General features: G+C 36.5%; 2 protein-coding genes across 10 annotated transcripts; both read right to left on the reverse strand.

Moving 5' to 3' along the window:
- Nucleotides 1–417: 417 nt before the first annotated feature.
- Nucleotides 418–3,427, reverse strand: LOC136208356 (uncharacterized). Its single transcript, XM_065999200.1, has 5 exons — nucleotides 3,137–3,427; nucleotides 2,255–2,517; nucleotides 1,934–2,145; nucleotides 1,578–1,842; nucleotides 418–896 (listed from the first exon to the last, which is right to left on the reverse strand). The coding sequence occupies exons 1-5, from the start codon at nucleotides 3,228–3,230 to the stop codon at nucleotides 603–605; spliced, it is 1,128 nt and encodes a 375-aa protein (XP_065855272.1). The 5' UTR covers nucleotides 3,231–3,427; the 3' UTR covers nucleotides 418–602.
- Nucleotides 3,428–6,640: 3,213 nt separating this feature from the next.
- LOC136209730 (uncharacterized) lies at nucleotides 6,641–10,606 on the reverse strand. 9 transcript variants are annotated; one of them, XR_010677653.1, is made up of 7 exons: nucleotides 10,365–10,605; nucleotides 10,127–10,273; nucleotides 9,839–9,942; nucleotides 9,634–9,765; nucleotides 7,853–8,112; nucleotides 7,158–7,273; nucleotides 6,641–6,943 (listed from the first exon to the last, which is right to left on the reverse strand). XR_010677653.1 is itself a non-coding variant. In XM_066001304.1 (5 exons), the coding sequence occupies exons 2-5, from the start codon at nucleotides 10,155–10,157 to the stop codon at nucleotides 8,076–8,078; spliced, it is 285 nt and encodes a 94-aa protein (XP_065857376.1). In that variant the 5' UTR covers nucleotides 10,158–10,273; nucleotides 10,365–10,606; the 3' UTR covers nucleotides 6,641–8,075. The 9 variants fall into 9 exon arrangements, 3 of the variants coding, with proteins under 3 accessions (XP_065857376.1, XP_065857375.1, XP_065857377.1); XR_010677650.1 differs by lacking the exon at nucleotides 7,158–7,273; XR_010677652.1 differs by having other exon boundaries at nucleotides 6,641–7,193.
- Between the last annotated feature and the right edge of the window lie 13,305 nt (nucleotides 10,607–23,911).

Raw genomic sequence — 23,911 nt, forward strand, 5'->3', positions numbered from 1 at the left:
AATTCTTAATTTTTTTTTTTTTATTTTGAGATCGTCAACGATCATTTTAAACGTTCGTTAAAATTTAATGGCCATAATATTAAAAAAATATAAAATACAGTGACTTTTATATTAAATTTTGAAGTTTAATCATCATTCTGAATTTCAGTTCAATTTGCATAGGTATAATTTACCCAATAAATTGATTCACATTCAACCTGAGAGAGCAAAAGTGGTAATTTCGTATCACTTCAAACAAATTTGAATTAATTCAAATTCAAATCGTAAGATTACTTTTTTCAACAAGCTCAGATAACTTTTCCAAAAGGCCAATATTGCACTCGAAGCCAGTTCAGATGGACTAACGAGACATTTCCAAAATTCATGATGCCAACCTAATGAGATATTTCCAAAATTCACGATGACAAGCTAATGAGATATTTTCAAAATTCACGATCATCGATTAGGGAGCTCTTAATACTTTGAATAGCAACAATGTATCCAGACAATCAATTACAACATACTGTTACAAAATTGAACTTATACAACAAATAATTCACAGAAACTGAAACTTCTTTTTTAGACAGGAAGTGAACATAACCTGATTGTGGAAGGAAGGGTCTCTATTCTCCAGTTAACATTAACCTTGTCATTTTCTCAAACATTCCATCAAGGAAAGGAAACAGATGACCAGAACCTGGTAGTTCATGATAATGAATCCAGGGAAGGCGCTGCATGATGTATCGCTGCAACATAACAGGCACAAAGAGATCTTCATCTCCTTGCCATAGATGAACAGAAGCTTCGTTATTTGGAAATGGATTCTCCATATCCATAGGATCAAATTCCCACTTCCCAAATGCAACCGCTGAGTCACGATGAATGGATTCAGCTTCTCCTTGTTGTTTTTCATATCCCTGAGGAGACAAAATGACCAAGTAGCCCAAGTCATATAATAGATCAATACAAGAATAACTTTGTTAAAATGTGCACACATTTGAACTTCTTTCTGATGATTTATCTTCGCCTTTCGACTTGTCTAACGTAATCAAATTGGCTTCCAAAATACACATTGGACCTTCAACTTGTCATTTTTCCTACGAGTTGGCATAAAAAATTGACACATCAATAAAACTATGAATAATTCATGCCAACATCTGATGATTGCTTATCTGAGAGGATCCTTCTGCTAAGATCTTTCACTTCATTCAGGGTTTTATCGGTTTAGGATATGTTTATCGAGCAAAAAATGCACATTTAAAGCTCTCACAAACAGTATCCAATGGAGTTAATAGCAAGATTTACCTAGAAATAGCCGAAACCGTAATGATCGTTATTATTCAATATATTTAAAGCAAAACACAAGAAGTATTGCAACCCCTTGGAGTGAAAATTGATCCACTCATACAAGTATAGTAGAAAAATCCTAATACCTGAACAACTATGAAAAATAGAGTAATTCAACACAATGATCTTCAATGATCAATTATAACTCTATTCTTGCTGAAAATCTAAACTGTCTCTGATGGTGTTTTCTTTGACACAGTGAAGGATAAACAGTATATAAAAACTGTAAAGGTAATTAAAAAGAAGATTACCAAAAATTTTGATTTTCTATCAAACTTAGCCACGATCTCTTTGTCTTGCTGGGAAAAAATATCAGGGTGGTTAGCTATAATGGCAGAACCAGGGAACCACTTTTGAGTATTCCACCAATAGGATAGCCAAGGAGTGTAATGAGCAACACGAAGTGCCCATTGGTCTTCTGGTAACATTTTGCGGAAGCCTTCAGTCGATAAATTAGCTGGAAAACCAGGCCACCAGAAGTTGGTAGCTGGAGTTAATAACAATGCCCCTGCTATCCTGTCACATGCAAACAAATCTCTCGCAAGTTAGAAGATGCCAAAAGGAAACAATAAGAAACAACAATCCATATAGCTGAACTAAATAGTACCTATGAGGAATGTACTTAAGACAGCTCCAAGTCAACTCACCACCCATGGAATACCCAATCATGTAGAACTTAGATCCAAGTCCCAATTGATCTGCAAGCTCTTCAATATCCGAAGTTAAGCTTTTCAATGTTCGACTTGGATGAGGATCACTCTCTCCATAACCCGGTCTGTCAAAGCTCACAATATAGACCTCTAATTGTTTGGCAAATTCCTAGAAGAACCACAGCATTGAATGAAATGATACTCATTTCTCACACATAGAACTCGAGAACTTAAATAGGATGCAAAATAATATAGATAAAAACACAAGCAATTAGTACTGGTGAAAGACGATTTCCAACGACAGGATCATGCCTAGAAGAACCAAAACCATGGAGAAATATGATTTTATATTTGGCCACATCTTTTGAGACACCATGCTCTTTGTATGCCAAATACCTCCCATCTCTAAGCTTTATCCTTGGTCCTGTAATAGAAGGTCCACCTGGGGAGCCACATATCTTGGTTGGAGGAGGTTGTATCGTCTGATAACCCCATGCCAAAATCCCCACAGCGAAAACCAATAATACTTTCGTAAAGATCCCTAAAAATATTATGATCGAATTCAGGGGAAGACACATAATTGAGTTATTGAACACAAAAGCATGAAAAAGGTAAAACAAGATAAGAGCACTTGAAGCATCACATATATACATATCTCCACATGATTCGAAAGACCAGAAATAGAATATTACAACACCAATCCAATAAATTAGTCTGATATTGCACGTCTCTTGCAGCACATCTATGTGCCTTTCTAGGTCAATACAGAAATGCAAAAGCAATTTTTCTATGCTATAAACATCCTATAAATAATAATAATAATTATTATTATATTCAATTTACAGGAAATCGAAATTGATATGATCAATAAAAAACTAGTGAAATTGCTAGCTTGAAACAGTTAACTTTTCACAGAATTTTCAATCAAGGAAATATACAGAAATCAATCAATAACTGAAACAAAATAACTCAATGAAATTCCAAACCCTTAATCAAATCGCATTCCTACGCCAATGAATGATATAAGACCTAAAGATATGAAAAATCGAACGCAATCTGTATTGCTGCTTGATTTCAGTAACTAAACAATCTGAATCACTACGCGTAGGCCTTAAAAACCTAATCGAATAAAAGGAAACAGATAGAGAAGGAAAGTAAACCTGAAGGAAGCTTGAAAGAGCTGTTTTGGTTAGCTCTTCTAGTATGAGCTCTAGCAGAACTCGCAGATACCTTCCTGTTGACACCTCCTGCCATTTCTGGCAACAGACAAGGAGATCTGAATTTGTATAGTAGAGGAAGCAGAAGAAGAGAGCCGTTGCGTTGAAATTCCGAGATAAATCAGATTAAGAGCGAAAACTTTGAACTGGTGAGTCAGTGAATGACTGATTGTGCAATGCAAAATCCGATAGATAGACTAAAAAATGCAGAAAAGATGGAGGTCAATGGTTAAAAGTTTAATGATTCAGCTGGTTTAAAAATATTATATATTATATATAATATATATATATATATATATATATATATATATATATATATATATATATATATATATATATATATTTTGGCTTAATACACAAATAACCTCCAAATGTTGCAACTTCCCCTCCAACTTTCAATTGTAACAACTTACCCTTCGAACTTGTCTAATTGTAACAATTTACCCATTAAACTTGTCCAGTTGTAAAATATAACCCCAAATTGCTGACATGGACTGTAATTGAAAAAACGCGTGAAATGCAAAATCAGATTTTTGGCGTGATACGTATTCGGAAAAAAGCTTTTACTGTTGCTTCAAGTACGGGGTAAAAAAATTTCCAATTTGGGGTTATGTTTTACAATTGAACAAGTTTAAGGGGTAAGTTGTTACAATTGAAAGTTGAGGGGGGCAGTTGCAACATTTGGACAAGTTCAAGGGGTTATTTGTGTATTAGGCCTTTTTTTTTTGGCTGAAAGAATGATTCTTATTAATGGTTGAGATTTTGTAAATAGTTACAAATTAAACTCTATACAGGTGCCGGACAATCCTCAATAAATATGAGTGGTGAGTCAAGATTGCTAGCTCATTCCGTCAATGAGTGAGCCACACAATTTCCCTCCCTATATGTAAAAGAAAAGGAACAAGAACGAAAATTGTACTCCAAGCGAAAACATCCTCGTATAGAAAACGCAGTGATGCCCTTTGAGGTGTTTTCCTTTTTAGTGCCTCAATGACTACCTTGGCGTCGGATTCCACAATAATTTGATTGAAACAGCAGTCGCGTGCAAGGAGGAGCCCTTCCAAAATGGTCGTGAGCTCCGCCTCCTCAACTGTCCCGCATGCCGCAATTGGTAGCCCTGCAGATGCAATCACATTTCTCGTTGAGTCACGAGCAATCAGCCCTACTCTACACGCAAGGCCATTTTCCCCAAATTTGGCATCACAATTAATTTTGACGACGCCGACTGGGGGAGGATACCATACTTTTATAGAGCCGAGGACTAGTAGTCGCGTCTTTCTTGGGATTTGTTGCTGTGATTTGTTTGACCTAGCAGCACCGTGTAATTCGGTAATGTACTCTCTGATACGGGACTGCAGAATTCCATCTTCAATCCATCGTTTCTCGTGAATCCATTTGATTCGTTTGTACCAAACCTACCAAAGCGTTACAGCTAGCAGAAAAAATTACGTCATGCTAACAGCTTCCAGACATAGTTTCAGCCTCCGGTGCCAAAAATTTATCAATTCTCATCAGAATACCACTCGACTTCCATATCTCCAGTACTGATCGACATTGTACGAGCGTGTGTAGAGCTGTTTCAGGTTCCAAGCCGCACACCGGACAAATTGAATCGCAATTTATACCTCTTCTGAAAAGTGCTGTAAGGTAAGGGAGCGTACCTGTTAGCAATTTCCAGAGGAAGTGAGATATTTTAGCTGGGCATCCCATCCTCCAGATACAGCGATGCAGTTCATTATCACGGTCCGAGTTCGTCGGTGTGTCCGCTGCCACCCGGCGTCTTTCCTCCGTGAGGTAGTATGCGCTCTTGACAGTAAAGCAGCCCGTAGATGTCATTCCCCAGTACAGTTCATCGTTCGGCTTCCTGAAGCTAAGTCGAATTCTACAAATGGCGTCTGCTTCGTCTTTTGTAAACTGGTTCTGTATAATCTCCATGTCCCATTCACTAGTAGTTTCATTTATCAGCTCTCCCACTAGTACTGGTTTTGGCGATTCCAAGGAGATTAGTGGCTTTTTACAGTTGAGTGAGGGGATCCAATTGTCGTTCCACACCCTAATGCTGTTCTCGTTTCCCACGCGCCACACTAATCCTTGTTTGAGTAAATCCCGAGCTTCCCAAAGTCCTCTCCAAACGTAGCTAGGATTTGGGCATGCTGGTGCATTTAGAAAATCTGTGTGGTTGTAATATTTTGCCTTGATCACCTCGGTGCATAGGGAATCCGGTCTGTTTATTAATCTCCAGCACTGTTTTGCCATCAGTGCTAGGTTAAAGGAGCGCATCCAACGGAATCCAAGTCCTCCCCTATCCTTTGACTGACAATCTGCACTCCACGATAACCAGTGCATGGGTATTTTGCTTTCCTTCCTTCCCCACCAGAATCTGCTTATCATTCTCTACACATCAAGACAAAAGGAAACAGGTAAAAGAAAACAGGACATGATATATTGCGGTATCGATTGCACAACCGCCACTACACCATAAAACCCCTACTGCAACCAAGTGAAATTGTTGGCTTAGACCCCTTTTTGAGTTGCAGTAGGGCAAAAATAGGCCAAATGCAACAAAAATGCAATTGTTGCGGACGCTCCTGTAGCATTATTTGCTAATGTAACAATTTGTAAACTATAGCAACAATTAACAATTGTTGGATATTTTTTAATATGTTGCAACAAATTTTTTATTATAGCAACAAATTTACAAAAAAATGCAATATGTAATTATTGTTGCATTAAATCTAATGCAACTAGTTTATTTAATTTTTGCAACAATTTTAATAGTTTCTGCAACACAAATATTGCTTCTAATGCAACATTTATATAACTGTTTGCAACAAATTTTATAATTTTGCAACAATTTTAGTAGTTTTATGCAACATTTATAATTGAATATTGCAACAATTATAACCTGCATCTTTTTGTTGCATAACTTTTTAATAATTTCAACCTCTAAATTTTGATTAATTTCGGAAAGTGTAATATAAACTATGACAAATATATTTACAAACAATGGTCCAAGTCATACATACACAATCTCTTACAAAATAAGATAAGAGTATCATAATATATGTCCAATACATAGCAACAAAAATGCAATTGTTGCGGACGCTCCTGTAGCATTATTTGCTAATGTAACAATTTGTAAACTATAGCAACAATTAACAATTGTTGGATATTTTTTAATATGTTGCAACAAATTTTTTATTATAGCAACAAATTTACAAAAAAATGCAATATGTAATTATTGTTGCATTAAATCTAATGCAACTAGTTTATTTAATTTTTGCAACAATTTTAATAGTTTCTGCAACACAAATATTGCTTCTAATGCAACATTTATATAACTGTTTGCAACAAATTTTATAATTTTGCAACAATTTTAGTAGTTTTATGCAACATTTATAATTGAATATTGCAACAATTATAACCTGCATCTTTTTGTTGCATAACTTTTTAATAATTTCAACCTCTAAATTTTGATTAATTTCGGAAAGTGTAATATAAACTATGACAAATATATTTACAAACAATGGTCCAAGTCATACATACACAATCTCTTACAAAATAAGATAAGAGTATCATAATATATGTCCAATACATAGTTTTCAAATTCTAAAAAACCACAATCTTTCATCGATGTCACTCATTAGCTTCTCCTTTTCCCAGGCAGGTCCCTATGGACCAAAAAGCTCGACATCAAGCCTCAACTCAGGATCAGCTAAGAGTATGAATGATTGACAAGCAATATAAGACCTGCATGACCAGAAATCATTTAAGTTAATACACTTTTTCAATTTCATTTCCAATAATATTACAAACAAAACATGACCCCAAAGTTTTGATGAAGGAATAAGCAGGGATATGAAAGATTGATGAAAAGATTGAAGATTTCCCTTGGTTTGGGAGTTCAATGATGCTAAAAGGAAAAGATAAGATTTCCTTCGAATCACACAAAATCAAAACGGACCGATTATATCCTCAGCAGCAGTTTGAACTGGCGAATCTGAAGACCAAAATCAAATGGACTGGCGATTATATCCAAATGTCAAACATACTAAAATGAAAAACACCACCATGTCTCTACTGCAAAATAGCAACTGTCAATCAGCACTGTCTAGGCTAAAATTAATCAACAGAACACAAGAGCATCTACTTTACTCATTTGCAATGCAATCTAATATGCTTCTAACAACCATATAACATTAACAAAATTACTATGATAAAAATGGATTTTGAACTACCATATAACATTCAGTCAGCTCTATCACGTGCAATGCATGGCATAACGTGCATTATCTATGTTAAATTGCGTGAGCAAGTCGCCATTATAAAGTTTCAGGAGCTTAATAAACTAAACTAAAATAGAGAGGTTCAATTACAAAAACCTGTAAATTCAGGTGCTTGAAATTATGTTTTCCCTATTTTATTGACAGGAAAATCAACAAAAGCCAAAAGAACAAAGAAAAAACCCAACTTATTACAACTTAAAGGTATGAACTTTTTCAACTTTTCATGTCTCATGCAACACACGACATACAAATCGATGATTATACGAGCTAAGGCGAACAATAAGTATTCAATGGTCAATACTATACCAATGCAGCTGCCGAAGTGAATTAAAAATGCGAAAGTATGGTTAAGATAGAGGTTGAATTAACATACCATGTGAGTGTGTAATGTAAATGATCTTGCGGCATGATTGAACTATATCTGATTAAAGTATACAAGGCAGAGCATCCAGGTCCACCAGTTAGCCATAGTAAGAGAGGATCATGTTTAGGATTTCTTTGGGATTTGATGAAGTAGTAAAAGAGTTGCACATCTTCTGATTTATCAACTCCAATATATCTGATTCATAACACTAATTAATTCTTGATCCATCCTACTACACTTGTGTATGAATCTGCAAACTTTGAGTTCAACTGTAATAACAGAATAACAACCACAGATAACCAAAATCTTACCATTTCTGAGGATAACATTAATTGGATTGGATGTCTTAATTTATAAAACAATTAAGGAAAAATAAATGGAATGGAGACGTAGAGCAGTTGCATATTGCATATTGAAGGTAGACTAAATTAATTAAGAAATAGAAGGTAGACTAAATTAATTAAGAAATAGACAAATAAACATTTCAATATTTACTCATTGACAACTTCCTTAAAATGTGGACCCCAAAATACAATGAGCCATTTCATTATTTGGACATTTAAGTCCTTTTCAATTCGATTGGTTCCATAAGAGAAATCCAAGGAGAATAACTGCTGGACCTGGAGGACTTCTTCGTAAATGTAATGATCACTCTCAGGTTGATTAACAAATGCAAATAGTTACTTCATCGTGATTGGGATTGGGAGGTTAAGTTAATTCATTCTTATAGAAAAGGTAAGAGGCCTAAAGGCTAATTAAAGAACAACAAATAGGCATGTTAGAGATCTGTATTATTCTACATTAGTTTTTTAAGTTAGCTTCTAACTAATTGATATGATAGCTGTAAATATCATTTGATTTTATGTAATCTCTTATCTTTTCCTAATGTATAGGAGGATTCTTTTCTCTGTTAGTCATTAGGGTCTTTACTTGTACTTCTATTTCTCTTGAGAGAAACCAACAGAGTTTCTCCATTCTCTCTCTTTCTCTAAAACTTAAGTTACTATGATCAGACTGAGGAACAATTCCCATTCCGCCAAGCTCTAGTGATGTGTCCAATACCTCAACTGAACTGGTCTAGTTCCATACCTCAACGAAGTGAAATATGAGCATGTTGACCCTTAACTAAATGTCAAGTGAGCAAAAATTATCAAAATCAGTTGTTTAGGAAAAAAAGACACTCTAAAGAGACACAAGACATGTCATGTTCAGTACTGTAGCAGTCCAGAACTTATTACCAGTTCTGTAGCAGAACATGTCATGTTCTGTAACAGAACATGTCCTGTTCTGTAGCATACCTCTTGCACAAACCATTTCAGTATATCAGTATATTGGTAATTTCTTGGATACTAAATATGCACATGGCTTTTAATAGATACCAAACCCCGATAATACTCTCACTCCACTAACAGAGAGCGCGAAGGACTAGATACCCTTAGCACAGCACTCCTACTCATTTATTGACAATTTATATATGTGGTTATATAAACATGTTGATAGATAAAAAGTTTTCACAGCATAATCCTATTTTATATATGTGGTTATATAAACATATTTATCTGCCACAAACAAAAGGTAGTATCAAATTCTTCGCCACAAGTACACCAAATTTTTCCTATACATCAAAACAGAAGAAACAACTAGTATCTTTTAACTTAGTGTAATCATTGTAATGAAATAATTCTCAGAACTAAACAAACTGGTAACTTGACAATCAAGCAGTGGAAAATTCTAAACCCAAACAGCACAAAAATTGATATAACTATGTACAAGCACAGTGTCGTCAATACCTGTACTATTGGTAGAGACTGGTATAGCATTGGAGAAAAAATGTCCACTTGATCATCTTCAGCCTCAATCTCTAACACAGAAAATGCATTGGAAAGGCCATCCATGTTTAAATTTGGTGGAAATAGGTACGGCTAGTCAGAAAAGAGAACGATCAAAATCAGGCAACATCTATCAAGACAATCCAAGCCTAAAATAACATCATACATTAGAACCAAGAAGACACTCAAAGCATGAAAAAAGGAAGGGCTGCCAGTTTGGAAGCAGAGAAGGTGGAGGGCAACGGTGACTCTGGTGAGTTGAGAGGCAACCTACAGATTCGGATTCAGCATAACTAAATTTGAATAAGGCACAAGAATTTCACATCGTATAAGCAAAATCAACATGCTTAGAAGCTAAAATAGCTGGCAAAAGCAACAAACCAAAACCAGAAGACAAACAACCAAGAAACAGAACACGCTAGAGTTTCTGATATGTTGACTCGCAGCCACTAACCTCTTGCATAAACCATTTCAGAAGCTCGCATTCGGCAATACCTTCACCGGTTTGCGCTAAAGGCACATCAACAATCCCACCGGCTGCAAGATCCGCTAATGCATGACTCGAAGAGAAATGTCCATTCACCTTGTATTGAATGTTAAACTTCAAAAAACGAAGGGAGAAAATAAATCAATAACCATCACAAATCATCTATAACCAAATACAAATCATGTATAACCAAATACAAACTTACCCGAGTTTAGATTTTGTGCAGAAGAGGTGGAGATGAACCAAGGAGGTGGAGGCGGCGGTGGAGTGGAGAGCGAGTAGGAAAAGCCGCTCCCTGTTTCCGGCACCGTGAGAAGTGGAACGACTGGAGATACGAACGGCGGTGGGCGAGGTGGAGGTGGAGGTGGCGATGGAGTGGAGTGGAGTGGACTGGCGATAGAAGTTAGAACCCTAGAAAATAAGTAAAGCAGGAGATATACGAACAAGAGAAAAGATTCTACATCTACTACTTTTAAGATGAATTGTTTAAAAATTCTGATATTTGTTACATAATTAGTGAATGATTAACAAGAAATAGAATTGGTCGAGATGGTTGAGACATTTGATAATTTATTATTTGGTTAGAGGTTCGATCCTCCATGTCCACATTTTTAAGAGTAAATGTTTTTTATTTTATTTATATATAAATGGGGATTACTCGTCGGAGATTTAAATAAATATTTTTTATTTTATTTATATATAAACGGAGATTAATTGGAGATTACTCGTCGGGGATTTAAGTAAATGTTTTTTATTTTATTTATATATAAACGGAGATTAATTGGGGATTACTCGTTAGGGCTTTACGGGTAAGGGGATCCCCGCGGGGCGGGGTACCATTTCACGGCCCCACCCCGTACCCTTCTACGGGAACCATATTGGTCTCTGTCCCCGTCCTAGCCAAAAAACGGGACGGGGTCCCGACGGGTACGAGTATTTCCTGCCCCAGTTGCATTCGAAATTCAAATTAATTTGTGCAAAGCACCATAGAAAAGTAAAAATAAAAATTTTATATAAAAATTTGAAAATTTCTTTTATAAGTTTATATATTAATAAAAAAATTAATATTTAATATTGTATAATTGTTTCTAAAAATTAATATTATATAATTGTTCTTAAACATTAATATTTATATATATTAATAAAATAATAAATTATTTTAATTGCAACATTATATATTTGTTAGTTTTTCTTTATTTTTGTTGCATTAGATCACGTAAATGTCATTGCAACAATTATAATTTTGTTGCTTTGTCGGTTTTACCTTATTTTTTTTGTAACAATTTAAACAAATTGTTGGATTAACTTGCTTAAAAGCAACATGACAAGCAACAATTAATATTTTTGTTGCATAATTTTTTATAATTTTGCTAATTTGAAGTTTTTTGCAACAAAAATGCAACATTATTGAAATACAACAAAATAAACTCATTTAATGCATCAATTTTCAAGCAACAAATTCAAATTTGGTTGCATTAGGGGTTTTATGGTATAGTGCGCCTTAATCAGGACCTCCTTCCCTCCTGTTAACAGTATGCGTTCTTCCCAGCCCTTTAATCTGCGTGAAATTCGCTCCTTAATACCAGCAAAGATTTCCTTCTTCGATCGACCAATAATAGTTGGGAATCCCAAGTATCTGGGGAAAGCGTCGGGTTCTCTGACATTCAAGACATTACAAAGCCCCAACTGACGTTGTCTTGTAACTCCAGGGCTAAAAAAGATCTCGAACTTCTCATAATTCACCATTTGCCCTGACGCTTTTTCATAACCAGATATAATAGATTTAATCATAGTCAGTTCTCTGTCATTTGCCTGGCCAAAAATCATTGAGTCATCTGCAAAAAAGAGGTGAGAGATGCACAAACTACCCCTACACAGTTTAATGCCATGTAACTGACCATTTCCAATTTCTTTCCTAATATTCGCTGAGAAAGCTTGCACACAGAACAAAAAATAAATATGGGGAGATCGGGTCCCCTTGTCTGAGGCCTCTTGACGGTTTTAAAAAACCCTCAGGTTTACCATTTATAAGGAAAGACATTGAAATAATCGAGACACACATCATAATTAATCGTGTGAAATGCTCCAGGAAGCCCATTTTATTAATAACCTTGCCCAAGAAACTCCATTCTACCTTGTCATATGCCTTACTCATGTTAAGTTTGAGATCAAAGTGACCTTTTGATCCTTTTAAGCGAGTTATCATACTATAGAAGGCTTCAAATGCAACAACGGCATTATCAGTTATCAGTCTGCCTGGTACAAAAGTTGATTGCGTATCGTGTATAAATGTAGGCAGAACTAACTTTAGCCGATTTGCAATGACCTTAGAAATCACTTTATAAAGTACATTGTAAAGGGCGATTGGCCTTAAATCCTTCATGGCTGTTGGGGTTTTCACCTTGGGGACCAGAGCAATCAATGTATGATTTAAATTCTCTGGCATTACACCAAACTGTAGGATATTCAGAACAAAATTAACCACATCATTCCCCATTATATCCCAGTAGTGTCTATAGATTAGAGAAGACTGATGCGCCTTCCGTAAAGAAGACTCACTAAGGGATAAGTGTACCCCGTCGTTATCAAGTAATAAATCTGGAAAGTCCAGGTATCGAATCCACAGGACTTATTTACCACAAGTATCGAATTACTTGGTCTCAGGTGTTATCTAGGCGTTGTGGGTTTTGAGTTTGTTTGTTTAAGTTAATCTACTCCTAGGTTGAATTACGCTACTCCTAGCTAAGTTATACTAGTTCTAACTAAGTTATTCTATACCTAATTAAGTTAAACTACTCCTAATTGATCTTTCACTAATGCAATTACCCGAAGGAACATGGTATGAACGATAATAATGAAGTTAGGTTATTAAGTCTATTGATTAAAAACCTAATCTAAGTCACTTGTATTCAAGGCGATTAACCCTACTTACCCTCCTGAAGTTCCTAGTGCGTGATTCCCTTGTAAGGCCGAAACTAGGTCTAAGGCTCAGCAATTTGGGCTTAATCAACTAAGAGGTCGTCAATCTCCTAGGCTCTGACTAGGTCAGATTCAGCTCACAATATGTGCCTACTCGATTTTGGGGCTTTTGAATGAGTTAAACCAATTGAATAAAGCGTAAGACAAAGATTAAATCAATAAGCATAGAACAAAACAAGAGCTAAAGTATTATTAAAGATGAAGAGTAATGTCACAGGATACAATTAGCCTAGGATTCATAGATTGTATCAAAGAGTACAAACAAAGTAAAGTAAAAGGAGATACGAAAATCCCTTTCAAGGAACCTGTCTACTCTGCAATCGGCTTCCTAGGTCTTAAGGACGGACCTTGAATATTCCTCGAGAACAGCTTTGAAGGAGCTTCAATGGAGGTCGAAGAAGATGGAGGAGATGGAGAGGAAATTCAAGGGGAAAGCTAAAGTAATTTACAAATAATGAAAGATACCAATTTACATTGAAAAAATCCTATTTATAGGCGTGGCTCGGGCCCTTTTAATGACCTATTTCGTGTCCTTATGCAGGTAGGAAGTCGTGGGGCCGATCGTGAAGTCGTGGGGGCGGAATTGGTCTTTTTGACCAATTCCCGCAGGTCTGCTCGCCGAGCAGGGCGAGTTGCTCGGCGAGCAGGCACTGCTCGTCGCGAGCAGGCTCCCTGCTCGCCCAAGCAGGCACAGCCTGCTCGACGAGCAGGAGCAGTGCCTGGGTAGTGCCCGAGCAGCGCCCGGGCTGCGCGCCGAGCAGCGCCTGGGCTGCTCACCAATGCTCAATTCACCGAGCGACTGTCGGGTGTCCCCGAGACACGATTTTTGCCTAAAATTGATCATGTTTTAACCTGCACACGCACATAAACTCCAAACAACATTAGTCCAAAGGCTAAATTGACCCGCCAATCGCTTATTTTGAGCAAACGCTTCGTTTGGTGCGACTTTTGACGGATCAATTAGCTTCAAAAGATAACAGAATTATAATATGCATGCCATTTTGGCCGTATTTGCCTAAATTGAAAGAATGATTCTTATTAATGGTTGAGATTCTGTAAATCGTTACAAACTAAACTCCATACAGGAGCCGGACAATCCTCAATAAATGTGAGTGGTGAGTCAATATTGCTAGCTCATTCTGCCAGTGAGTGAGCCACACAATTTCCCTCCCTTTATGTAAAAGAAAAAGAAAAAGAACGAAAATTATACTCCAAGCGAAAACATCCTCGTATAGAAAACACAGTGATGCCCTTTGAGGTGTTTCCCTTTTTAGTGCCTCAATCACTACCTTGGCGTCGGATTCCACAATAATTTGATTGAAACAACAGTTGCGTGCAAGGAGGAGCCCTTCCAAAATGGTCGTGAGCTCCGCCTCCTCAACTGTCCCGCATGCCGCAATTGGTAGCCCTGCAGATGCCATCACATTTCCCGTTGAGTCACGAGCAATCAACCCTACTCTACACGTAAGGCCATTTTCCCCAAATTTGGCATCGCAATTAATTTTGACGACGCCGACTGGGGGAGGATACCATACTTTTATAGAGCCGAGGGCTAATAGTCGCGTCTCTCTTGGGATTTGTTGTTGTGATTTGTTTGACCTAGCAGCACCGTGTAATTCGGTAATGTACTCTCTGATACGGGACTGAAGAATTCCATCTTTAATCCATCGTTTCTCGTGAATCCATTTGCTTCGCCTGTACCAAACCTACCAAAGCGTTATAGCTAGCAGAAAAAATTCCGTCGTGCTAACAGCTTCCAAACATAGTTTCAGCCTCCGGTGCCAAAAATTTATCAATTCTCATCGGAATACCACTCGACTTCCATATCTCCCATACTGATCGACATTGTACGAGCGTGTGTAGAGCTGTTTCAGTTTCCAAGCCGCACACCGGACAGATTGAATCGCAATTTATACCTCTTTTGAAAAGTGTTGTAAGGCAAGGGAACGTACCTGTTAGCAATTTCCAGAGGAAGTGAGATATTTTAGTTGGGCATCCCATCCTCCAAATACGGCGATGTAGTTCATTATCACGGTCCGAGTTCATCGGTGTGTCCGCTGCCACCCATCGTCTTTCCTCCGTGAAGTAGTACGCGCTCTTGACAGTAAAGCAGCCCGTAGATGTCATTCCCTAGTACAGTTCATCGTTCGGCTTCCTAAAGCTAAGTCGAATTCTGCAAATGGTGTCTACTTCGTCTCTTGTAAACTAGTTCTGTATAATCTCCATGTCCCATTCACCAGTAGTTTCATTTATCAGCTCTCCTACCAGTACTGGTTTTGGCGATTCCAGGGAGATTAGTGGCTTTTTACAGTTGAGTGAGGGGATCCAATTGTCGTTCCGCACCTTAATACTGTTCCCGTTTCCCACGCGCCACACTAATCCTTGTTTGAGTAAATCCCGAGCTTCCCAAAGTCCTCTCCAAACATAGCTAGGATTTGGGCATGCTGGTGCATTTAGAAAATCTGTGTGGTTGTAATATTTTGCCTTGATCACCTCGGTGCATAGGGAATCTGATCTGTTCATTAATCTCCAGCATTGTTTTGCCATCAGTGCTAGGTTAAAAGAGCGCATCCAGTGGAATCCAAGTCCTCCCCTATCCTTTGACTGACAAACTGCACTCCACGATAACCAGTGCATGGGTCTTTTGCTTTCCTTCCTTCCCCACCAGAATCTGCTTATCATTCTCTGCACATCAAGACAAAAGGAAACAGGTAAAAGAAAACAGGACATGATATATTGCAATATCGATTGCACAACCGCCTTAATCAGGACCTCCTTCCCTCCTGTTGACAGTATGCGTTCTTCCCAGTCCTTTAATCTGCGCGAAATTCACTCCTTAATACCAGCAAAGATTTCCTTCTTCGATCGACCAATAATAGTTGGCAATCCCAAGTATCTGGGGAAAGCGCCAGTTTCTCTGACATTCAAGACATTACAAAGCCCCAACCGACGTTGTCTTGGAACTCCAGGGCTAAAAAAGATCTCGGACTTTTCGTAATTCACCATTTGCCCTGACACTTTTTCATAACCAGATAGAATAGATTTAATCATAGTCAGTTCTCTATCATTTGCCTGGCCAAAAATCATTGAGTCATCTGCAAAAAAGAGGTGAGAGATGCACGGACTACCCCTACACAGTTTAATGCCATGTAACTGACCATTTCCAATTTCTTTCCTCATATTCGATGAGAAAGCTTGCACACAGAACAAAAATAAATATGGGGAGATCGGGTCCCCTTGTCTGAGGCCTCTTGATGGTTTTAAAAAACCCTCAAGTTTACCATTTATAAGGAAGGACATTGAAACAGTCGAGACACACATCATAATTAATCGTGTGAAATGCTCCGTGAAGCCCATTTTATCAATCACCTTGCCCAAGAAACTCCATTCTACCTTGTCATATGCTTTACTCATGTCAAGTTTGAGAGCAAAGTGACCTTTTGATCCTTTTAAGCGAGTTTTCATACTATGGAAGGCTTCAAATGCAACAACGACATTATCAGTTATCAGTATGCCTAGTACAAAAGTTGATTGCGTATCGTGTATAAGTGTAGGCAGAACTAACTTTAGCCGGTTTGCAATGACCTTAGAAATCACTTTATAAAGTACATTGCAAAGGGCGATTGGCCTTAAATCCTTCATGGCTGTTGGGTTTTTCACCTTGGGGATCAGAGCAATCAATGTATGATTTAATTCTCTAGCATTACACCAGACTGTAGGATCTTCAGAACAAAATTAACCACATCATTCCCCATTATATCCCAGTAGTGTTTATAGATTAGAGAAGACATATCGTCTGGTCTTGGTGCCTTTGTAGGGTTAATTTGCATCAATGCTCGATACACTTCCTCCCGTGTGAATTCAGCTGAAAAATCTTGAACCTGTTCATAATTGACAGAAGAATCAATTGCTTCCAGAAAATCATCATCTTTTGGTGGAGTAGTGCTTGTGAATAGGGCTGTAAATAATCTGTCACCATACGAGCGATGGGTTCAGATCCCATCACGCAGTTTCCGTTTATGTCCTGGATTTTCTTAATTGTGTTAGCGCGACGTCTGGCACTACATTTAGCATGGAAAAATCACGTGTTTCTGTCTCCGGCTTGAAGCCATTCAATTTGGGCCCTCTACTTCCACATAGTCTCTTCTGCCAGTAATAGTTCAGATATTTTCCGAAGGAGGATAGCTTCGTCTGCCTTAAGCTCGGGATCGCATTGCTTCTGCACCTGGTCTAATATTCGGTGTTGAGCTTTCTCAGTTGTGGTTGAATATTACCGAATGTTGTACGGTTCCATTCCTTGAGATCACCCGCCACCCTTTTCAATTTTTCTTGTATCGTCTCCTCTCCCGGCACCTGTTTCGACCAAGCCTGCATGATTATCTCCCAGCACCCCTCGTGCGTCGTCCAGAATTACTCAAAGCAAAAAAGACGTCCCCTCCAATGTGTATGGGAATGTCTATTTTCGGTTTGTACTAGGATCGGATTGTGGTTGGACGCAATTCTTGGGAGGTGCGTTACTGATGCTTCTGGGAAAATTTGCAACCAATCGTCTGTAGCCAGAAAGCGGTCCAAATGTTCCCAAATTACAGCTAATCCACTCCTCCGATTGAACCAAGTAAAACCATTCCCATCCACGCCCATATCCCGGAGCCCGCATCACTTGATACAATCCTGAAATTCAGCCATATCCTGATTATCCCGATATCGGCCCCATTGCTTTTCTGATGCCTATAGTATCTCGTTAAAATCCCTAAAGCATAGGAACAGATACTATTCAATATTGTTCAGGTGCCCTACTAATTCTGATGTCAAGTGCTTTCTCTGATGCTCAGGCCAGCCATATACTCCTGCTCCCCTCCACTAGATTATATTGTCTTGTTCAATTGTAAAATAAACATAATGCGAAGAGAATCTTCCAATTCTCAGTTCAATTTCTTTCTTCCATCCCAGGATGAGTCACCGCTAGATCTTACCGCGTCAACTATAAAAAAATTGAAGTTATCAAACGTTCTACTTATATTACTTGCATCATTTTTCCTCAATCTGGTTTCCATGAGAAAAAATACATCAGGCCTTTGATCCCTCATTACCTTTCTGAGGGCCCGGAATGTCCTAGGGTTGCCCAGCCCTTGGAAATTCCAACTCATGAGTTTCATTGCTGAGGGTGAGGGCTCACCTCGGTCCCTACCTTTTCAATTTCTGGTGTTGTATTGTATTATTTCTTCACTATTCCCACATCTGGCATTTCAGTGTCAACCAGTTGGCGTTTTCTCTCCTGGCTGGTCATCCCCCCCGGCCACGGGTCATTATTATTGGAATCTCCTATAATTCGTTTTAGTTTTTGCTCCCTCATAATTTTGACATTTCGGAGCTTTTTGGGTCCGATAGGCCGTTCTAGAGCTGTTTCCCCAGTTAGGGTCAGAGGTGAAGGCGAGGCGCCTGTTTTGCTAGCTTCGACATTACCTGATTGTGCACTATCTCCCTCGTCACTGTTCTCTGCATTTAATTGTAGTTTCCATTGAACCTCATGTTCGTTATTCGATTTCTGCACATCTGTACTACTTGACCCCTCTGTTTTTTCAGAATAAGTTTTTCCAGTAGCCTTGCAATCTCCAGTGCAAAAGTTTCTTGAGCTTTGCATTTTCACAAGAGAAGCCCGTAGTATAGGACCGTGTGGCCAATCCTCCACTTCTAATCCCTCAGGCATTTGTTCACAATCTTCATAGTTATGCCCAAGTATGCCACACCAGTAGCAATAGTTTGATAATCGTTCATACCTGAAAGAAATCCAGCCAGCCTCTGAAGGAAAATAGGCAAATGTATGGCAGCGGAAATATAAATTTTTTAACTTATTTCCTTTAACCAAGATCCGTTAATCATTATTTCATATAAAGAGGGATAGAAGGAAATACCTTTTGAAGTTCTATCTACTATTGCAATCGAAGTGCCCTCAACTCTTACTCCGAGTTCACGAGCACAAAACAAAAACACAATTCAAACAAGGTTAGAACTCAACCGTATAATAGCAACCAAAGTAGATTGCCTCTAATTAATCAACACAAGATCAAGGAGTAAAAAGAAAGAGATGAAAATCAATTGATCGGAAGCAAGCGGTGAACGATGATCCACTACAGTAGGGGGTCGAAATTCACTCTCTCCGGGATAGCTAGGGCTGGTCGAAATTTACAATTAAGGGGGGGGGGGGGTATATATAGCCTCTTCCATCTAAACCCTAGTCAGATAGAATTAGGTTACTGAATAAGAATTTAATTCGGAATAAAAATCTTATTGTTATTATCTATAATTATATTAAATATAAGATAATAATAACTTATTGATAGGATAATAATAGAAGCAATTTAATCTCATTAAACCTCCTAACTTATTTATCGTATAATTAATTTAATTCATAATCATAATCTAATTATAATTGTTTAAATTAAATTAATTCCTTTTATGTGTTTATAACACATAAATCGCCCCCTATGTTACTGGGCCTTAGTGGACTTAGTTGGGTTTCCGTCAATTAATTAACATCTATTTCTCTTTTGGATTCCAAGTCTTATGTGTGACCCATTATGTTCTTATTGCTTCTAGCCGTATACAACTATTAAATTAATTTTCTCAGAATTATATTTAATCTTTGTATAACGGAATGAGTACGCGAACTGTGATTGGCAGATCCGAAACGTTCCCCCAGAGCTATAAGAAGACAGGTTGATTCTGTCGTTGACATTTCCGTATTAGTTATAGTATAATTCGATCCTTCATCAACTACACCCTTGAACTGAATCTTATGACTATGGATAATGTCAAGTCATATATAGCGAGACGTTCGTTTTACTTGTACAGGCCGAATTAACTCCAATTAGATAGGTTAAGTGAAATCTTTATTTCAAGTCTTAAGCTATCACCTTGCAAGGATTTAGAGTTAAGTCTTCCACAAGCGATCCTTGGACGTATCTCCCATTTTATCAGGAGTGACAAATGCTCAATCTAATGTATAACTATCCTGCAATTACTTCCTGTGATACCCAACGTCTGTCGTACACACCCCAGAGTCATCCCTGTTATGGATCGTGTTACAACAAGATCAAAGCATCACATTCCATAATCCAGAATCACTAATTAACATTCCTTTGAGTCTTAGGATTACTTATACCTATTAATACCAATGAGAACAGGTGACGAGGATAAATCTACCCATCCTGTTATCTCAAGTCGGGTCCCCAATCCTAATGAACTCCATTCATTGGATCCATGTAACTGTCCAGATATCTGCATATCTGAAGCTTGTGAGATCAGCTATCTGTCTCGACAGAAAACATTGTTACATGCAAGTCTCAACAGTGTTATGTCAATCCCTATTCAAAACATATCACTTGACTTGGGGTGACTTTAAGTTTATTAGTTTATTATAATGTTTCGTCTCACTTCATGCTTGTATGAACACTTTATAATCACTTTAAATAAACTCAGGGATTTCCTTTTATTAGACTTATTTAGTTCTTTAAAAGTGGTTGCCTTTATACAGTTATGAAACCATATCTTATTAAAACAAATGACATAAAGAACAATTCATTTACATTAGGTTTATATCCTGGAACAATTGTCTATAGGACACTAAACCCCAGTAGCCTCCCCTTTCGAATTCCGCATGCGGAGATGACGAAGTAGAGGTTTGTGGACGTCAATACTCATGCGTATGCGAACATACTTCCGAATTACCATAGCTTCTAATTCTTCGAATTGCAGTACCATACCAATCTTTGATCCAATCGCTTTAAGCATGGTTGGGTTTCTTTGGTTCAAAGGGAGATCATATATATGGACTCAAATCGGGCATCGATGTAGCGGGATCTCGGATGGTATTTCATTTCCATGAACCCCTGCCAGGATCACTATGTTCCGCTCGAATAGCCACAGACCATCACGTAAAACCCTATCTCTGTCTCTGCGATTCTGAAATTCACACACGAAGCATCCTTCCTCTCCTTCTTCGATTGTGAATCGGTTCATGCGCCATTGGCCACTCAGTACAGAGGATAAGAAACGGACGTTCAGGGGTTTCTGAGTGCGAACACATCCAGTAATGCACCACTGTTCCATTTGAGTCGTATCCTCGACGTTATGATGATTTCTTCCTCACCTTCATTGATCGTAATCTTGCTGAGAAGGTTTTCAATATTATTTTCCATGATCATCACCGTGATTTCAGAAAGTCTAAATCTACTGGAGCAATACTCGCCGATGATCGGCCGTCAACGACCCCGAGGGCAAAAAAAAAAAAAAAAAAACTAATCAACCCTAGAGGAACCAGGGGATAGCGATAGTATATATTATATTTTTATGGCTTATTATTCAACCGGTATAAAAAATATTATATATTATACTCTTATGGCTTATTGGGTTGTATAAAAGTTTGACTCGCTCCCTGAACTTTCAAAGTGTCCTGATAGCCCCCTTAACTTGCATAAAATGTTCAGTTAGTACTCTAAACTTACGCAAAATATAATCAATTGATGATTCGGTTGTAAAAAAGTAAGTTAAATGCGTAAAATGTATCTAAAAAAAGTAAAACGACCAAGATCGGGGTATACAGTTTTAATATTAGCGAAGACAAGTTTTATAGTTGGACAAGTAATAACTTTCTTTTTAATCTATTTTTGAATTACGTAATAACATTCTAAGATGCGTAGAATATATTTTTCGCATTTAATTGACTTTTTTGCAATTGAGTGATCAATTGATTACATTTTGCGCAAGTTCAAGGGGCTAACTGAACATTTTATGCAAGTTGAGGGGGTTATCAGGACACTTTAAAAGTTTAGGGACCAGCCAAGCTTTTTAGACAAGTTCAAAGGACAAACGATGTATTAAGTCTATTTTTATATTATTGAAAAAAGTCTATTTTTATTTATATTTCTATTTATAACATAATAAATTTAAAATTAAAAATTTAAAATTTATTAAAATGTAATAAATATAAAAATTTAAAAAGAATTATATTTTTTTGAAACAAAAATAAATATATTTTTAAAACTAAAACATAATAAAATAAAATAAAATTAAGTTATATAGTATAATTTATTATATTTTTAAATTTTATTTTTATGTATTTAAAGTTTAAATGTTAATTAATTATTCAAAAAAAAGTTTAAATGTTAATTAAAAATTAAGAAGATAAATAATTATTTTATGATATTTATCGTAATATAAGATATAAAAAATATTTAAAAAGTAAATTGAGATTCATTTCGTTAGTATAGATAGTCCGAGTTGACTAACGATATTAAAAAAGTTCATGTGACAATCAAATCAAATTGTCATGGGAATATTTTTTTCTTTCTATTTTTTTTCTCTTAGAATTAATTTTTTGTTTTTTTCATATATATACTATATATAATAGCGGAAGCAGAGAGAAATTAGAAGAAGTGTTTTAGAGACCTTTTTGATGAATTGTCAACGTAGTAAAAAATCAAAATTAAAAAGATTTTATTAATTAAAAATAACAGATTTATATTTATAATATATTAAACAATTACTATCTCATTAATGAAAATAATAAAAGAAAGTAAAAGTTACAAATAGATGAAAAGACACAAAGCAAAGGAAATCCAAAAATCACAAATAAACTTCTATATAAAGCATGATAGATAATATTACACCATTATATTCATTGGTCATGATAGATAGTATTATATTTGTAAAGGTAATTATTCGATTTTTCTTTCATATGTTGTAGTTATTTTGTTTTCAATTGTGTTGTTGTTTTATTTTTACTATACAATAGTTGTTATAGTTTCATCTTTCAGATCCATTTCTGTCGTTACCCAGATTTTATACTTCTCGCTACCTTATCCATGTTTTCTTTATTATTATTTTTTTTTCAAACTGATAACTCCAATTGAAGAAATCTAATAGAAATAGAAGATGCATGGACAACTAGAATCGGGAAACATAAAAGTATCAAAAATTACAAGAAATTCTTATGTTTCTCAAGATAATTATTCGATTTTTTTTCATATGTTGTAGTTATTTTTGTTCTCAATTGTGTTGTTTTATTTTTATTAAACAATAGTTGTTATAGTTTCATCTTTCAGATATGGAATTCCATTCTGTCGTCACTCAGGTTCCATATCTATCACTCCATGTTTTCTTTTTTATTTGTTTATTTTTTTCAAAATGACTAAAATAAAGATTTTGTATATTTGCATTCTTTTTTAATATTTTTTTTTATATTTATGCATTTTGGAAAAATAGATATAAAGTTTCACACAATAGTTGTTCATTGAAGTTGTAGACATATTGAATTAGATATTAAAGAGCTATTGGAATATTATACTTATAATAAAGTTTATTTCAATTATAAATTATGTTATATTATTATTATCCAATGTTTGGTACGTGGGATAAGGATGAAGATAAAATAATACATTTTACTATTTTAACCTTATTTAAACTATATAACATTAATTTGAGGGATAAAATGAACTTTTCCATCCTATTAAAATCGCATGAGCTTATCCCACCTCCTTATACCACCCCCTCCTAGGTATATGATTTGAGGGATAAGAAGCTTATCCCTCATCCGTCTCACTCTTCTATCTCCCAAACAAACACGGGATAACTTATCTCATATTTTTTTATCCCTATCCCACCTCCTATATCCATTCTAACAAACACCCCGTTATAGTTTTTAACTATTATATTGTGCTTTGTACAAAATTGTTGGTATTTCAGGAGTTTTTAACAGATGAAAATGAAATATGA

The sequence above is a fragment of the Euphorbia lathyris genome, chromosome 10 (genome assembly GCF_963576675.1).
Source record: "Euphorbia lathyris chromosome 10, ddEupLath1.1, whole genome shotgun sequence".
Lineage (NCBI taxonomy): Eukaryota > Viridiplantae > Streptophyta > Magnoliopsida > Malpighiales > Euphorbiaceae > Euphorbia > Euphorbia lathyris.

What these genes read in the sequence shown, in the direction of transcription:
- LOC136208356 (XM_065999200.1), bottom strand. Translation starts at nt 3,230, where the DNA reads ATGGCAGGAGGTGTCAACAGGAAGGTATCTGCGAGTTCTGCTAGAGCT. An exon ending in CTCTTTCAAGCTTCCTTCAG is followed by an intron (nt 2,518 to 3,136) that starts GTTTACTTTCCT and finishes TAATATTTTTAG; the next exon opens with GGATCTTTACGAAAGTATTA. An exon ending in ATAGAAAATCAAAATTTTTG is followed by an intron (nt 897 to 1,577) that starts GTAATCTTCTTT and finishes TTGTCTCCTCAG; the next exon opens with GGATATGAAAAACAACAAGG.
- LOC136209730 (XM_066001303.1), bottom strand. Translation starts at nt 10,157, where the DNA reads ATGCGAGCTTCTGAAATGGTTTATGCAAGAG. An exon ending in TGAAATGGTTTATGCAAGAG is followed by an intron (nt 9,943 to 10,126) that starts GTTAGTGGCTGC and finishes CCGAATCTGTAG; the next exon opens with GTTGCCTCTCAACTCACCAG. An exon ending in AGTGTCTTCTTGGTTCTAAT is followed by an intron (nt 9,766 to 9,838) that starts GTATGATGTTAT and finishes TTTTCTGACTAG; the next exon opens with CCGTACCTATTTCCACCAAA.